The 17,325-nt window shown below is 41.4% G+C and overlaps 2 protein-coding genes across 2 annotated transcripts; both read right to left on the reverse strand.

Annotated features, from left to right (window-relative positions):
- Positions 1-286: 286 nt before the first annotated feature.
- On the reverse strand, positions 287-8,567 carry LOC139562493 (cytochrome P450 26A1-like). The gene is made up of 7 exons (XM_071380228.1): positions 8,246-8,567; positions 7,818-8,042; positions 7,401-7,682; positions 7,133-7,282; positions 6,908-7,042; positions 1,426-1,578; positions 287-926 (listed from the first exon to the last, which is right to left on the reverse strand). Exons 1-7 carry the CDS (start codon positions 8,525-8,527, stop codon positions 585-587), a joined length of 1,569 nt encoding a protein of 522 aa, XP_071236329.1. The 5' UTR covers positions 8,528-8,567; the 3' UTR covers positions 287-584.
- A 1,575-nt stretch (positions 8,568-10,142) lies between these two features.
- Positions 10,143-16,091, reverse strand: LOC139562457 (cytochrome P450 26B1-like). The gene is made up of 7 exons (XM_071380175.1): positions 15,758-16,091; positions 14,888-15,142; positions 14,229-14,453; positions 13,688-13,963; positions 13,152-13,307; positions 12,501-12,944; positions 10,143-11,608 (listed from the first exon to the last, which is right to left on the reverse strand). The coding sequence occupies exons 2-7, from the start codon at positions 15,089-15,091 to the stop codon at positions 11,273-11,275; spliced, it is 1,641 nt and encodes a 546-aa protein (XP_071236276.1). The 5' UTR covers positions 15,092-15,142; positions 15,758-16,091; the 3' UTR covers positions 10,143-11,272.
- Positions 16,092-17,325: the final 1,234 nt, after the last annotated feature.

Consider the following 17,325-nt stretch of genomic DNA (forward strand, 5'->3'; position numbering starts at 1 on the left):
CAATGTTGTTTCGACTTCATTTCAACAACTATATATGATGACATTGAATCAACGTGAAAAACTGATTGGATTTGCAAAAAGTCATCAACGTAAGGGAATTCCGTTTTTTTCCACCCAACTTTTAATATAAATTCAATGGCATGGTGAAATTTGTTGATGATTTCACATTGAATTCACATCAACCAAATGTGCCCAGTGGGTGGGCTCTATCAATGCCAAGTCAGAATATTGGGAAAATGGAAATGGTTTTGAAAGATTTGAAGTGAGAATCAACTGTACAAAATAATAGTTTTCCATTTTTTTATTGAAAACATTCCATATGCAACAGAGTTAAGCTGCGTGAAAATGATAAAGTACAGCTTTAAAACAATTGTATTTCAAAATATCCATAAAATTATTTGCCTCAGAACTATTGGTGTGCAACATGAAGTGCTTTTAAAAATGTTGCTTTTACAATGCTACTGGGGTTGACATAAATATCTGTCGTACAAAAGATATGTAATATAAAAAATACATAATATGTCTATCTTAAATATTAAGTGTATTTACATAAATGCCAATACATAAATGCCAATATTTCACTATCAGTAGGTCTGGATACATTTGGTGAATTTTGTGGGCAGATTGTCCACTGGATAAACGGTTGGGCCTGTTTTCATTGTCGGTGGTCCATTCAACAAAGTCCAGTCGCATCTGGTGACCACCTCGACCAGGAACACCTTAAGTAAAACTTTAGCAAACTCTTTACCCACACATGTCCTCGCACCACCCCCGAAGGGGATGTAACCAAACCGGGAGGAGTCATCTGGTGACTTGTCCATAAACCTCTCTGGCTGAAACTCCTCCTTATTAATAAGTGTGTCCAGCACATCGTGAGTGTCGCAGATGCTGTAGATGACTTTCCATCCCTTGGGAATCTGGTAGCCCTGAGGAGACACAATATAGGTTGTTAGGTTGGGGCGGGGATGGCAATGACTTCAAATCATTTTATTCCAATCGTTATACAGTTTCTGAAGGCATTGATGTATATCACAGGAGGTTGGTGGCACCTTAATTGGGGAGAACGCGCTTGTGGTAATGACTGGGGCAGAATGAGTGGAATTGTATCAAATACATCAAACACATGGTTTCCAGGTGTTTGATGCCATTCCATTTGCTCCGTTCTGGCCATTATTATGAGTCATTCTCCACTCAGCAGCCTCCTGTTATGTATACAAGGAGCTCTATATTAATACATATAGTAGAGCTTCTGCCATATTGTGTGTGAGATATTTGTCGAAAAACTCATATGCTATAACAGGACATGGTTTCCATTTTGTGTCTCTCAAAAGACAATCAATTATGCCTCCTTTAAACTTTTAGCCTAAAATCTTGTGTAAATGTTATTTCAGGACCTTTTAAGGACCTACACGGAAGTTTACTTACATTAAGCACAAAAGTCTTCAGTACTACACGGAAGCCACCAGGGACAGGAGGGTTGATCCGGAGCGTTTCCTTAATGACACAGCCGATGTACTTCAACTGCTCCAACAACTCAGTACTCAGCGGGTTGTCCTCTGATTGGGCTCCCAACAAATGCTGTAAATATATTACTATTTAATTACACAGAGATAGGGGGACATGCTTCTTGCATGGAAAGTACTCTTATTAAAACCACTGTCTGGGTGAGGTGTACAGCAAATTCAATCAATTAAATATAGCCCTAGATTTGGAAGAACATGATTTATAAATACCTTAATGAGATTTGTGTCTGATCTTAATCTCATCATCACCAAAAAACGATGGGCCTCTATTGATTATACTTTTCTTGTCATAGAAAACATTGTAAACGAATGATTTATGGTTTCAAATCATGTTTAAAAAATATTATGCCATGTCATTGGCACTACAAAAATCATGTGCTTTTAATGCTAGCCTATTGTGCATAGTGTTGCTTTAATGCATAATACAAGTCACTGCCAAAATAAATGAAAAAACAACACAACGTGTCTTATGTTGGGCCAGCACGAGCCAGAACAGCTTCAATGCACCATGGCATAGATTCTACAATTGTCTGGAACTCTTTTGGAGGGATGTGACACCATTCTTACATGAGAAATTCCTTTATTTGGTGTTACGTTGATGGTGGTGGAAAACGCCGTCTCGGGCACACTCCAGAATCTCCCGTAAGTGTTCAATTGGGTTGAGATCTGGTGACTGAGAAGACCATGGCATATGGTTTACATCGTTTTTATGATCATCAAACCATTCAGTAACCACTTGTGCACTGTGGATGGGGGCAGTATCATTCTATGGGGGCATAGCCATGGTAGCCAAAATAATGGCCTGCCCAACATTTTTATACATGACCCTAAGCATGATGGGATGTTAATTGTTTAATTAATTCAGGAGCCACACCTGTGTAGAAGCAACTGCTTTCAATATATTGTGTCCCTCATTTACTCAATTGTTTCCTTTATTTTGGCAGTTAACTGTAGCCTTGGTTTCATGCATGTTAAGATTACAAGCGTCCTCCCTAAGTTTGTTTTATTCACTGCTTTAGCACACTCTGCCAACCCGGATGTCCTAGCCGTGTCTGAATCCTGGCTTAGGAAGACCACCAAAAACCCTGAAATTTCCATCCCTAACTACAACATCTTCCGACAAGGTAGAACTGCCAAAGGGGGCGGTGTTGCAATCTACTGCAGAGATAGCCTGCAGAATTCTGTCTAACTATCCAGGTCTATACCCAAACAATTCGAGCTTCTACTTTTAAAAATCCACCTTTCCAGAAACAAGTCTCTCACCATTGCCGCTTGCTATAGACCACCCTCTGCCCCCAGCTGTGCCCTGGACACTATATGTGAATTGATTGCCCCCCATCTATCGTCAGAGCTCGTGCTGCTAGGTGACCTAAACTGGGACATGCTTAACACCCCGGTCATCGTACAATCTAAGCTTGATGCCCTCAATCTCACACAAATTATCAATGAACCCACCAGGTACAACCCCAAATCCGTAAACACGGGCACCCTCATAGATATCATCTTAACCAACTTGCCCTCCAAATAGACCTCTGCTGTTTTCAACCAAGATCTCAGCGATCACTGCCTCATTGCCTGCATCCGAAATGAGTCTGCGGTCAAACGACCCCTCCTCATCACTGTCAAACGCTCCCTAAAACACTTCAGCGAGCAGGCCTTTCTAATCGACCTGGCCCGGGTATGCTGGAAGGATATTGACCTCATCCCATCAGTAGAGGATGCCTGGTTATTCTTTAAAAGTGCCTTCCTCACCATCTTAAATAAGCATGCCCCATTAAAAAAATGTTGAACCAGGAACAGATATATCCCTTGGTTCTCTCCAGACCTGACTGCCCTTGACCAGCACAAAACAATCCTGTGGCATTCTGCATTAGCATCGAATAGCCCCTGTGATATGCAACTTTTCAGGGAAGTTAGGAACCAATATACACAGGCAGTTAGGAAAGCTAAGGCTAGCTTTTTTCAAGCAGAAATTCTCCTCCTGTAGCACAAACTCAAAAAAGTTCTGGGACACTGTAAAGTCCATGGAGAATAAGAGCACCTCCTCCCAGCTGCCCATTGCACTGAGGCTAGGAAACACTGTCACCACCGATAATTCCACTATAATTGAGAATTTCAATAAGCATTTTTCTACGGCTGGCCATGCTTTCCACCTGGCTAACCCTAACCCGATCAACAGCCCTGCACCCCCCACAGCAAATCGCCCAAGCCTCCCCCATTTCTCCTTCACCCAAATCCAGATAGCTGATGTTCTGAAAGAGCTGAAAAATCTGGACCCCTACAAATCAGCTGGGCTAGACGATCTGGACCCTTTCTTTCTAAAATGATCTGCCGAAATTGTTGCAACCCCTACTACTAGCCTGTTCAACCTCTTTTTCGTATCGTCTGAGATTTCGAAAGATTGGAAAGCTGCCACGGTCATCCCCCTCTTCAAAAGGGGAGACACTCTAGACCCAAACTGCTATAGACCTATATCTATCCTACCCTGCCTTTCTAAGGTCTTCGAAAGCCAAGTTAACAAACAGATTACTGACCATTTCGAATGCCACCGTACCTTCTCTGCTATGCAATCGGGTTTCAGAGCTGGTCATGGGTGCACCTCAGCCACACTCAAGGTCCTAAACGACATCATAACCGCCATCTATAAGAGACATTACTGTGCAGCCATATTCATCGACCTGGCCAAGGCTTTCGACTCTGTCAATCACTACATCCTCATCGGCAGACTCAACAGCCTTGGTTTCTCAAATGACTGCCTCGCCTGGTTCACCAACTATTTCTCAGATAGAGTTCAGTGTGTCAAATCGGAGGGCCTGTTGTCCGGACCTCTTGCAGTCTCTATGGGGGTGCCACAGGGTTAAATTCTCGGGGCGACTCTCTTCTCTGTATACATCAATGATGTCGCTCTTGCTGCGGGTGATTCTCTGATCCACCTCTATGCAGACGACACCATTCTGTATACCTCTGGCCCTTCTTTGGACACTGTGTTAACTAACCTCCAGACGAGCTTCAATGCCATACAACTCTCCTTCCGTGGCCTCCAACTGCTCTTAAATGCAAGTAAAACTAAATGCATGCTATTCAACCGATCGCTGCCCGCACCTGCCCGCCCGTCCAGCATCACTACTCTGGACGGTTCTGACGTAGAATATGTAGACAACTACAAATACCTAGGTGTCTGGTTAGACTAAACTCTCCTTCCAGACTCACATCAAGCATCTCCAATCCAAAATGAAATCTAGAATTGGCTTCCTATTTTGCAACAAAGCATCCTTCACTCATGCTGCCAAACATATCCTCGTAAAACTGAACATCCTACCGATCCTCGACTTTGGCGATGTTATTTACAAAATAACCTCCAACACTCTACTCAACAAATTGGATGCAGTCTATCACAGTGCCGTCCGTTTTGTCACCAAAGCCCCATATACGACCCACCACTGCGACCTGTACGCTCTCGTTGGCTGGCCCTCGCTTCATACTCGCCGCCAAACCCACTGGTTCCAGGTCATTTACAAGTCTCTGCAAGGTAAAGCCCCGCCTTATCTCAGCTCACTGGTCACCATAGCAGCACCCACCCGTAGCACGCGCTCCAGCAGGTATATCTCACTGGTCACCCCCAAAGTCAATTCTTCCATTGGCCGCCTTTCCTTCCAGTTCTCTGCTGCCAATGACTGGAACGAACTGCAAAAATCATTGAAGCTGGAGACTCATATATCCCTCACTAGCTTTAAGCACCAGCTGTTAGAGCAGCTCACAGATCACTGCACCTGTACATAGCCCATCCAACTACCTCATCCCCATACTGTATTTATGCACATTCATCTTCTGCACAAATACCATTCCAGTGTTTAATTGCTATATTGTAATTACTTAGCCACCATGGCCTATTTATTGCCTTACCACCCGTATCCTACCTCATTTGCACACACTGTATATAGACTTTTTCTACTGTATTTTTGACTGTATGTTTGTTTATTCCATGTGTGTTGTTGTGTGTCGAACTGCTTTGCTTTATCTTGGCCAGGTCGCAGTTGTAAATGAGAACTTGTTCTCAACTAGCCTACCTGGTTAAATAAAGGTGAAATAAATAAAAGATACATAGCGATACCACAGATTATCCAGCCAGCATCCATTATATTGACCAGGGCCCGGTTTCCCGAGAGCGATGGAATTTAGGTTTAGGAGTGTTTTAAAGATGCATCTTTCCTACAACATGTGTTTCCCAAAAAATCATGCAGAAAGAACGGTCCCAACGTGCGTCGTTGGAGCATGTGTCTATACTGATAGGATCGAAAGATAGATAGGGAGCGCTGCTCTCAGATAAGCTTTCTCCATTCAAATCTTTCCTTAACATTATAATTATTTCACAATACTGATGACGGATCAACCCCTAGAGAGATATTACCACCTATGGCTGCAAATATTAAGACGGCTTATTTGGATGATTACCTAATAAAAATGCACAAAATCCCCAATGTCGCAAATCATTGCGCACATGTTAAACTACAGTAGCCTAGAAGTTGCAAAATAGAACTCAATTGATTGAACATTAAATGTTCTTTCAATATGTTTGAAATAGGCCTATAGCCTACTATTTATATTTTGATGCAGTCATCTCGGTTTTATTTTAGGCATTTTGTTATAGCCTACGTCGCTTGTTTGTATCAATTGCAAAGACACTGGCAACTTCGTATTTTTTGTCAACTTTGTTCTTAAATTATCAGAAGACACAGACAGATAACCCATGTGATACTACGTTTAGAGATCTTCTGTGTATAAAGTGATACGGGAGGGCAAAAAAGCATCTAATGACGCACCTAGCTGAGTGTTCTGAGGCAGGCGTTAGATTCCGAGCGTTTTCAAGTGCAACGTCCATAAATATGATTTTGGGAAACAGCTCTGAGATTTAACGATGTTCCTACAAATGCATCTAACGATAAACTTATCCTTAAGATCCTTTTGGAAAACCGGGCCCAGCTACTCAAGTGGGGGCTCTAACAATGAAAAAAGTCTTAAAAAATGGACGGTAGTCTAGCCAATGAGAGGGCAGATATGAGCGTGAACAGGCACAACTCCAATATGAAGTGTTTTTCTCAAAGTTGCTGGGATGTCACGTGTCCTACTTAGGCTATATTAGTACACTTATAACAACCTAATATAACAACCCAAGCATTACGAAACTTCTAGTCGATCAAATGAACCACACATAGCAAATAAGCTATTACATTTTTTGTTAACCAAATTCGACACTCATTGACCTCCATACAAAAATTCCTTACTTAGTGAGCGAAAAATATACGAAAAAACGCCACCTGCTGGAGAAGACAGATTTTGGGCCCAGTTATACCTCGCGCTTCGCCTCTTCCTCTGGCGATACCAACCTTCTCCTGAAGCTCATGGCGCATTTTACGCACGACATTCGCATGCAGCCCGAGAAACATCACCAGAGAGGTCGCAGTGCTCGCTGTCGTCTCGTGGCCACCGAATAGTAATTCTGTGGCAGATTCTTTTATCTCCTGTTGGAAATACATAAATAATGGTTCATACATGGAGTAAATGGCAGTGTGTAGAATCAAATGACCATGAAAATGAAAGGCATCTGTTACCTCCATGCTTACTCGCTCCTCCTTCCTCTCACCGTACTCAATCAAAAATTGCAGCGCATCCTTATAATTGTTGTTGTTATCGATATTGGACAGCTTCTTTTTGATGTTTTGCTCTATTTTTGAGTGGATGATGTTGCGCGCTCTCAGACCCTATAAACGGAATGGTGAAAAATATCGGTCAATAATGTTGTGCGCACACTGTAGCCCCATGTGACGCATTCCAGGGCTGCTTCAATCAATCAATCCTACCATTTCACAGGCAATTTACCCGGTACAAGCCGCTGAAAGGAACATCGATTGGTAGGGAGAAAAGGTTCTTTATCATTTCTTCGAACACTTCCACTAATTCCAGCTCGTCGGTCTTTGTTTGCTCGGGCTCGAAGCCAAGCAGGATCCTCATTGCGATGCGGAACATGAGGCGCTTCATCTCTGGGTACATTAGCACGCAAGAGTCGCTCTGCAGCCAGTTATCCACGGCGCATCTCACCTCCTCCCGGATCACAGGAATATACTGTTCCATGGCTTCCCGGGAAAAGGCTTTTATGATCGCCTGCAGGCAAACAGGAGAGAGCGCTTTAAGTGTATGCTATAAGGAAAAGGCGTGATAAATTACAATGTGTTTTTCATTATAAGTATAAACCATGAGATGCCTACACAGATTTGTAGGCTACTCAACATTGCCTACCTTTTTCTTGCTCTTGTGGAGCGCGCCGTGCGCATTGGAGAGGGCGTGCGACCCGAGGATGAGTCGCACTGATGCTGGCCACTGAGCCGCGACCAATTTGTGTTCTGACATCAGAATCTGTTTCACATGTTCTGAACCCATTATCCTCACGGTTGGACTCCCAAAGAGATGCGTCTTATAAATATATCCATATTTCTGACGTTTCATTTTTAGAAATGTTCTTCTCTGGAAAATAAATCGTGTATGAATGCACACTATCAATTGCATACTTAAATTGCTTGAATTAGTCTACTTAACAATCTTTCAGTTTATTCAATAGAGGACATTTCAGCCTGATGCATAACCCCAACTAATCGACAGCAGCCTGCTGCACACTGCAAATATAGGCAGGATCAGAGTTTGCAATTGATGTTTCCATCATCAGTTACCTGTAAGACCATCTGAAGCGTCTCTCCAATGAAGGGCAGTCCCATGGTACCCGGAGGAAGAGGACTCTGACAGGTTGGATCACTTCCACTAATGACGTACATTTCCCACAGTTTCATCGCCGCAACGATCAAAATGAGTGGGAGCACGAGAGTGCAAAAACATGTTATGAATAAAGCGCCGAACCCCATCTCTAGGAGAATCTTGTGAAACAAGTGCAAGATGGACGGCGGGGAGTGGAAGTAGCCAAGTGTTGCACTTGACTGTTGTGTCTCACCCTCCATTCTGCGCTTTTATACGCCCGTTTCCCCCAACCATGCCTCATCTTACCTTGGGCCAGACAAATTAGTTCACTCAGAGTTCATCTTTAATTGTGTTGCTTTTGCTCGCGCCCCGTGCTCCGCCCACAGTGGACTGGTACGAATGTTTAACCATTTATTGGTGCGCGGCCCCACAATAGAATACAATCATTTTACTTTAGAAAATACCTCATCGGTTACCCAATATATCGTGTTCTTCGTTTACAGCGTGAATCCCCTAGTCTGAGACTGATCGGGCTTGATTGTGTTAATAGAACATTTGGCCTATTATACTTCCGAGAGAGACTCGTGTCCATGAAGAGGACATCCAGGCTTGACACGTGTCAATAGGCTAGGACAAGCGCTGCCTCTGTGTTCACTTTGTATTCATATCAATGTATTGTCCTATATTTTTCTGGCGGCAACGGATTCATGCTTTGTATTTAGTTTACTCTACGGGGTTTACTGTTAATGAATAGATTACTTTGGAATGGAGATGCCATCTAACACTCTCCAAATCACCGTCCTCTGTGCACCCTGTGTTTAAAACCCATTACCGCAGCGCGATTCCAACAGATTTGGGGGCAGGGACGCTCTGTCCCATTCCTATGCGTTGACCTGCATGTGACCTACAACACGGACCGTGACATCCGTGTGAACTCTGGTGCCAAAACGTCGCCAAGTTCACTGCCCACCAAATGACGAGTTACATGGCCCTTTACCACTCATAATTAGGATCGCGCCATTTTCTTCACAGTCGTCTATTCTGTCAATCATGACAATCAAATTGAGTGCATAATCATACCTTATCTCAATCTATAAGCCTATTTACGTCAGGAGTTCATACATTGTTTTTCAATGTCTCAATTAACCTATAGGGTATATAGCCTACAATTTAGAATAATTTCAACCTTTTTGAGGGTAATTTGAGAAGGGTCATTTTACACTGTCGGTTTTAAATTGGTAAGAGAGAGCGAGAGAGAGGAAGATAGAGGGAGTGTGTGTGTGTGTGTGTGTAGTTGGGTGGGTGGGTGGAAGGGAGGGGGTAGTTCTGTTAAACGTGGGTGGTCTGAGGGTTTAAATCAAGTGTCTTACCTACAATGAATAATTTCAGTCGTCTATGGAGGAAAGTCAGATAGTGAGCTGTAGGTCTAGAATTCTTTGGTGTGGAAATTATGTTGTGAGATATCATTGGTGTTGTGGTCACTGCTCGTGAACGCACAGTTAAAAAAGCCGTCACCTAAACTGAGGGTCAATAGGGCAGAGTTAAATGGTTCACTAGAGGGTAACACTGCAATCCGAGTTCACTCTGAAGGTGTAACCTTTCAGGTTCCATTTATCTTCGGGGGCGGAGCCTGTCAAATGATATGCAAATCGTTCTTGTGGTTATGGAATTCAATGATATGAGTTGGCGAACGAAAACAGACCCAACTAACCACTAAGACTATACACTACGCTTACAATTGACTATATTTTGGCATCTCATATTAAAAACATAACACATTTCATAATATATTATATAGGCTTATACTGTGATAATACTGGCACACTTTTCAAATGTCATATTATCAAAACCTTAACAATTTTATCTATAAACAAGTTCATATTGGTCTTTTTATAGAACGGGAATCTATACATTGTGGTTAACATGATGGCAGCAAAAGCACATTTTGTATGGTAAAATGTCCTATTCTATGGCAGAAATACACTTTTTTTTGTAATTTACCCTTTACATCGTTCTATAGATAATACGAGCATCATCTACACAAAAATACACACATTCAATCAATAGAACAAATACTGTATATACACACTCCGTAAAGGAGAAAAAGTGCTATCTCCTTCCATGAATCCATCTTAACCGGGTCATTTCACAGCGCTTCCATCATGCTTTAAAATCAACAAACGATTATTCATAATGATGGAACATGTAATAATAATAAGAATACAAATAATAATTGGTTATTTTCACTAGGTAAGTTTATATAATTGCATTTTGATTTATAGACTCTAAATAATCAAATAATTAGCGATACTCTAGGCCTATGGTTTGTTTTAACGGCCTATGCTTTACATTGATTATAAATAACTAGTCCTATTCATTATTATTCCATATGTACACAGACTTATCCGAAGTGTTCTATAAATAAAGCTTATTTGTAATACTACTTCATTTCATACACACATACACTTATTTAGCCTATAAATGTAGGCCTATATCTCATTTATATCTACTTACATACTGGACATAAACACATACATTTGGAATGTATTTCTGAATGTATTTCGTGGAGACCAAGTGCAAGATCTGAAAGACAATTTCGTATTATAGACGGATATTTATAATCAGTCCTGAGCACAGATAATGTTTGTTCTGAGAGGAAAGCCCTACTCGTCCATTGTATATTGCATTATGGTGCTGAAATATAGGCTATCATCTTTCGATTTGCTATGTTATGGAAGTGGGCGCCCGGATGTCCGTGAAGAATAGCAAATGTATGCAGTCACTTTTCCCAGTGCGTAAAAAGGCGATCTTGGCGATAAGCAGATCATCACAGGTCACTGGCACCATGCATTGGTTCCACTCTACAATGACCACCATGTTTCTCACAGCATAGGGTTCTTGCTGATGTATTCAGATTGAATAACTTAATATTGCAATTGCGGAAAGTTAATGAGCTTAATGTTTTTAATAATAACACAATGACATCTCTAAACTATCGGAGTAGGCTATGCGTAATTGAAATGCACATGCAGTCCATTGACGGGGTGGACTATTGGCACCGTCTGCATCTTGGGGAATGTTTCCGTGGCGAGTGTCCATTTGCACGTGCCAATCACCTCAACTGCCAGGGTTTTAAGTATCATTTGGGCAAGTTCCTTTCCGACGCAACTCCTTATTCCGCCACCAAATGGAATGTAATTGAAGCGCCCAGTCTTGCTCTCGTCACGCTCCGGCCCGAAGCGGTCTGGGTCGAAGATCTCCGGTCTCTGGAACACTGCAGCTGTCTCATGGGTGTCCCGGATACTGTACATTACACTCCATCCTTTAGGAATCTGGTAGCCCTTGGAAGTAGAGAGACAAAACAAAAACAAAAATGAAACTTTACAAGGTAAAGGTTGCTATTGGCAAGTGACAACCGCTTTACAGTCAGATTGAATGCTCTTTGACTTCCGGAAATGTTAAGGCATATTCAGCATCATCTGTATCTCACAACATATCACATGGACCCTAAACATCAATATGAATCTTATCATTGTAAGTCAATTATTAATCAGTATGAATAAAGTTTTCATAATCCGACTAGAATATATCTAATCGTATCCACCATCGGGCATAGGCTATGACATAGCCTTCCAGGATATCCAGACGGCTTCAAAGTTATTTCTACTTTTACCCTAGGGTCCTCAGTTCACTATATCCCTCATTTCAAATAAAAGCCTATGTGAATCTCTTGGTCACTTTATATGGAGCAATGATTGGGAGATGCACTTGAGCGCTGCACGCATTATGGTGTATTGAAAACTCGCTCAATTACTTAAAAAAAATACTGACATCGCATTGTATCTGCTTTCGAATAATGGTTTATGTTCTAGCCAGTTGAGGGACTAATTGCCAGACATCACAGTAAATCTAAAGTATGATGCGGTGTGGCCTGGTCATGGGGTTGATCTAAGGTCAGCTTCAATACACTCTTAGAAAAAAAGCTTCTGGATAGAACCAAAAAGTGTTCAATGCTTCATACATAGCACCACTAAAGGTTGTATATAGAACCGACATTTATTTCAAATATAACCCTGTATGCAACCCAATGGTTCAGTGAAGAATAACCCCTGGGGTTCTGATCACATAACCCTACAAAAGGGAACCTTTTTGGTTCTTTCCAGATTTTTTTTTTTTTAAAGAGTGTAGTGCGCTTCCGTAGTGTGTAAAAAAGGCGCGTAATTATATACTTACGTTCAATTCGAATGTTTGTAGCACCGTCCTGTATCCTCCAGACACTGGCGGGAGAAACCGCAGGACCTCCTTGACGACACATTCAATGTAACGTAGCTGACTCAGTTTCTCCAAAGTTAAACAAGGAATATGAGACCGAGAACACCGTGCTTCTTCGTTTTCATCCAGTGCGCAATTAACAGTCCCGTTACCATTCATCAACAGGGTGTCGTCTGCGTCTAGAGGCCGATGTTCCTCAAGTTCCGCCGCAAGAGGACCTTTCAGACCATTTTCTTTGCCGGAGCATCTGTGGGCGCTATGTGCTTCGTAGCCGAGACCCTCGGACTCCAGCTCTATCTGGGCTTTCTCCACCACAGCGGGGTGCCGCAGGAGTTGAAGAATAAGCGAAGTGGAGGCACTGGCTGTAGTTGAGTGAGCAGCAAATATTAACTCCACCGCGGTTTCCTAGACACCAGAAACAGAACACAATTAACATTTAATTTAAGCTATAATTTTGGACATTTGTTTTGGTCGTCCAAAGTAAATAAATTGTAAATTCACCTTAGTAGGCTATAAACCTCCAAATAAGACTGACTACACAATTGCAAATGTGGGATTGTATATGCAGATGACCAAAACAGAATGGTTAAACAGAAGAATACAATAATTTACCTTCAACTCCTGCATGCTGAGTTCATTTCCATTTTCCTTGGCACTGATCAACATGTAATCGAAAGCATCATAGTACTCATCAGACTGTTGTTTCTGCATTTTTTCCTCTATGATTTTCTCCATGCACGCATGTAGGATTTCCCGGGCTTCTATTCCCTGAGAAGAAAACATACATCAGCATGGCGTCTAATGGATTTTTAGCTGCCTTGATGGGATATTTCCATCCAGTGTTTGAAATTATATTATATTTATTATTTTCCATTCTAATAACATATTGGGAGTTAATGTGATGTGCAAGTTTTTTGTTACCAATGAAGTTAGCAAAATAGTTTTGTTATCATGCCACACCATACAATATGAATTAGGCTACACATATATATTTTTTTAACATGTAAAGATATTAATAATAAATAAACGTATTATAATTTCAGGGTTATCATTTCCCTGGACTATCATTTCTACAATGATTAAAACATAAAATAAATATGCGAATAATTTTACAGCATAATAACATTGTTGGCTATAGGCTTACTCACTTTGCGGAGGCCACTCATAGGTGCGTCAATTGGTAGTGAGAAGAGGTTGTTCATGAGTTGCTCAAAGATCTTAGACAGGTAAACTATGCGTTTTTCCTCCATCTTCAGTCCCAACAAGACGCTGACAGCAATGCGAAATGTGAGAGACTTGGCTGAGACGTAAACATTCACTGGGCCAGGCTCCGAGCACCACTTTGCAATTTCAGACTTGACAACATCTTGCAAGCGAGGTAGGTAAGACTCCAAGGCCCCGCGGCTAAACACTTTTGCCAAGATCTTAAAGGAAAGGATAATAAAAAGTTATCACCTGGTAGGCTACAAGGTACTCCAGACAACAATTGAATAATACTTGAGACAAAATTAATCATCCCGATACTTCTCTAGTTATTACCTATAATAACTCAATAACAACAGCAGGGAATTATGTGCATATTTTATTGCCTTGATTTGCCTCCCTGGCGAGTAACAGGCCTAGAAGATGATCATGCCTCACCAAGTTATGTCCCCTGCGGGGTTTTACTCGTCTTTATTTCATCCTTACTTTTCTCTTCTTCTTGTGCAAATCTCCGATAGAGTTGACCAGGGTGTCGGGTCCCAGGATAATACGGGTGCTCTGAGGCCACTGCGTGCAAACCAAGTTGTGTTCTCCAAGCAAGATTTTACGGATGTTTTCGGCACCAGTCACCCGGATAACAGGCTTTCCTAAAAGGTGAGTTTTAAAAACGTTGCCATGCTTCTCTCTCCTGGAGATGTGGAAGTTGGACCCCTGTCATAAAACACAAACACACACAAAAGCGGTAAAGGAGGTGTTCATTTCATGTGTATAAAGAGGGCGCGTTCTACCCATAGCCTTAAGGCTCTACCCCGTGCCTCCTAGTTTACGCCCAGTCTGGAAGCGGGATGCATTCCTACAGGAGCGCGGTGTGGAATTGAAGTGAAAGCGTCTGTTTTTCACCGCAAGAATGAATTACATACGCTCATCAAGTCCACACAAGTATAGTACCATGGACGCATTATATTCAGTATACAGTATACTGAACTGAGATGTAATGTGTTCATAAGTTGTGTGCTGTTTCTTTGCACATTTTAACACAAACAAACTCTTTAGCTCATCTAATGCATGGTGACATACGTCGCGTAAAAGGCACATATAGTCTATCTTGGAACGCTTGTAAAAAAACGAAACAATACTCATCATACCTGAAAGAGCCAGTGGAACGTTTCTCCCACCAGGGGCCAACCCATGGATCCATTGGGTAGCGGCAACTTGCTCTCTGTGTCCCGCGTAATGGTCCACCGGAAGGTCCACAGTTGCCTGGAGACGGCAAGCAGGATCAGGGCGGAGACCACAGATGTGAGCGCAGTGACCAGCGCTGACAAGTGACTGAGCTCCAGAAGGAACATCTCCAAAAATCCACGTGCTACTGTGTGAAGTCTGACTCGTGCTTCTTTTCTCTGTCCAGAGTAGAGAGAAATAATTTCCCAAAACGTTAATGGAGCTTTTATGTTGCAATTGTTATTCATGCAACTTACTTTCCAATCTTAAAAGGCATTTCATAGACACATATTTGTATGACAAGCATGGTTTCTGATAATTATGCAGAAGACATGGTTGAAGTAGGCTAAACGAAAGAAAAAGATGATCCTGATTTAAATCTACTGGAAGTCTCCTTCATTCCGCCTCAATTTACTTCCCCTTGAATGACGAGAAACTGACAAGTATTCCAAATAGTTGTACAGGTTACACATACGTCGGCTTGTCTATTTATGTGCGTTTATACAGGTCAGGGGGTTCAATATTCCCAAGGCGTCCAGCGTTTTATAGTGCATTGTAATAAATCAAGCAAAAGCAGGGGTACACTCACATTGATTGAAATACAGTAGCCTACAGTTGGCCAACGTTTGAGACGTGTAAGGCGGATGCTGACTAATAATAGTATAGTATCTTCCTTTAAGAAAGTAACACTGAAAAAAGTTGCCTATTTTAAAAGTGTTTGTAGCTTGAGAAAAACACAAAAACATCAAAGAAAACAACTGGAATATTTAATAAGGAGGTGTAGAGAGCCTTACCTTGTCTTAAACGTGGAACCAAGTCGCTGACAGCAGCGAGAAACTCGTCCTTAAAGGTCTCTTTCCTCCTCCACAATGTATTGTTCGCACGGAGCTTTATAAATATTGGAACACTACATGATCCACCTTCGCAGATGACGTATAACGTTTTTTTAATATATCTAAAGAGCTCGATAAATTGCCAGGATTGGAGAAAAGTTTGTGATAGCACTCGGAGATTGAGTGAGCGCGAGCGAGGCGGCTTTGAAAGTGCGTGTAGGGTATGGGGATCGAATGGCAGCTGATTGAGGAGACAGGTAACCAACCAATCACTGAAACCCTTCAGTTTGACGGACCCTGTTCACATAGACCAGTTCTCAATTGGCATGGACATGGCGCAAGCCGTTGTATTGCATGCCCTGTCAACCTGTGTGAATAATAATACATATAGGCCAATTATAGGTAATTATAGGTAATATTTATTTTCTCGGATAAATAGCACTATTTACATTTTCTAGAACCTAATCTAACGTGAGCAAATTATAACAAATCTAGGTTTCCGGATGATTTGTCCTGTAATTTTACGCAGTTGAATTTCTTCATATTTAATGTTGAAATCACAGGTTGAACGTGTTAGATTAAAACCACAATATAGCATTTTAGAAACTGGTACACAAATGTCAAAAGAAATGTAAATATAACATTAGCTTCAATTCAAAACTTCGGGGAATGCTTTACGCGTGGTTGTGTTAACATTCCTCTGGTTAGAATTGTGTTTCTCTCATATTTAGTGTTGATGAGTGATGGCGGAGTGGAAGCGTGCCCCAGAGATGCCGCTACCTGGTGTCCTCAGTTCTTCAAGGAGGATTCCTTTTTCGATCAGGGAACAGAAGGAACCTGTTGCACACATTTTGGATTGGTGGCCAAATTCGTCAGTTGAATGTTTAAACAAAGAATTTCAATACAAGAGGGTAACCTACAGTCTCATTAAAAAATATATATACAAATATTTGTATCTAATGAAATAACATGTGAAAAAAATAGATACAGTAGATCAATGTGGTGCAAAATAGTCTGCCTATTTTTTTTATTGTGAGATGAAAAGGGTACATTTATCTTCAGTTTGATTTCAAATAAAATGTTAGACTGCGGCCTCACATTGTAAACATGTCATTAACCAACCGTGTCACTCTCTATGACAAATGGGTGTGTAATGACCCTTTATGGTTAAATCCAAACATCTGGTGAAAAAGTTTGAAAACTTTTTTGTATAGCCAGTTAACAAGGGTCACGTAATTTTCACCATTAGGACCTGTTAACTACCACAAAACTGTTAACAGGTAATAACATAGGCCGATGTTATAACAGCTATATCAACCATATCAAATTTACCAACATTTCTCATAAGCCTGTTAGGCTATGTGGAGGGCATCAGTTATAGAAGGATGCACTATGTTAACAAATCTTATTTGAGCCTTGCAAGCCATGTTATAGTGAATATGTTCCTCTTAATTGTGAGATTGCTGATGTTACTGTCCGATTGAGTGACAGTGTATGTGTTGGCTTCTGCCATTACATAGTCACTATAT

The sequence above is a fragment of the Salvelinus alpinus genome, chromosome 32 (assembly GCF_045679555.1).
Source record: "Salvelinus alpinus chromosome 32, SLU_Salpinus.1, whole genome shotgun sequence".
NCBI classification, from domain to species: domain Eukaryota; kingdom Metazoa; phylum Chordata; class Actinopteri; order Salmoniformes; family Salmonidae; genus Salvelinus; species Salvelinus alpinus.

Excerpts from the sequence above, each read along its gene's own strand:
- LOC139562493 (XM_071380228.1), bottom strand. The coding sequence starts at position 8,527 with ATGGAGGGTGAGACACAACAGTCAAGTGCAACACTTGGCTACTTCCAC. Across the intron at positions 7,043-7,132 it reads AGGAGCGAGTAAGCATGGAG|GAGATAAAAGAATCTGCCAC; the intron begins GTAACAGATGCC and ends TATTTCCAACAG. Across the intron at positions 1,579-6,907 it reads GCCATGAGCTTCAGGAGAAG|CATTTGTTGGGAGCCCAATC; the intron begins GTTGGTATCGCC and ends ATATATTTACAG.
- LOC139562457 (XM_071380175.1), bottom strand. The coding sequence starts at position 15,091 with ATGTTCCTTCTGGAGCTCAGTCACTTGTCAGCGCTGGTCACTGCGCTC. Across the intron at positions 13,964-14,228 it reads TGCACAAGAAGAAGAGAAAA|ATCTTGGCAAAAGTGTTTAG; the intron begins GTAAGGATGAAA and ends CTTTCCTTTAAG. Across the intron at positions 13,308-13,687 it reads CTATGAGTGGCCTCCGCAAA|GGAATAGAAGCCCGGGAAAT; the intron begins GTGAGTAAGCCT and ends TTTTCTTCTCAG.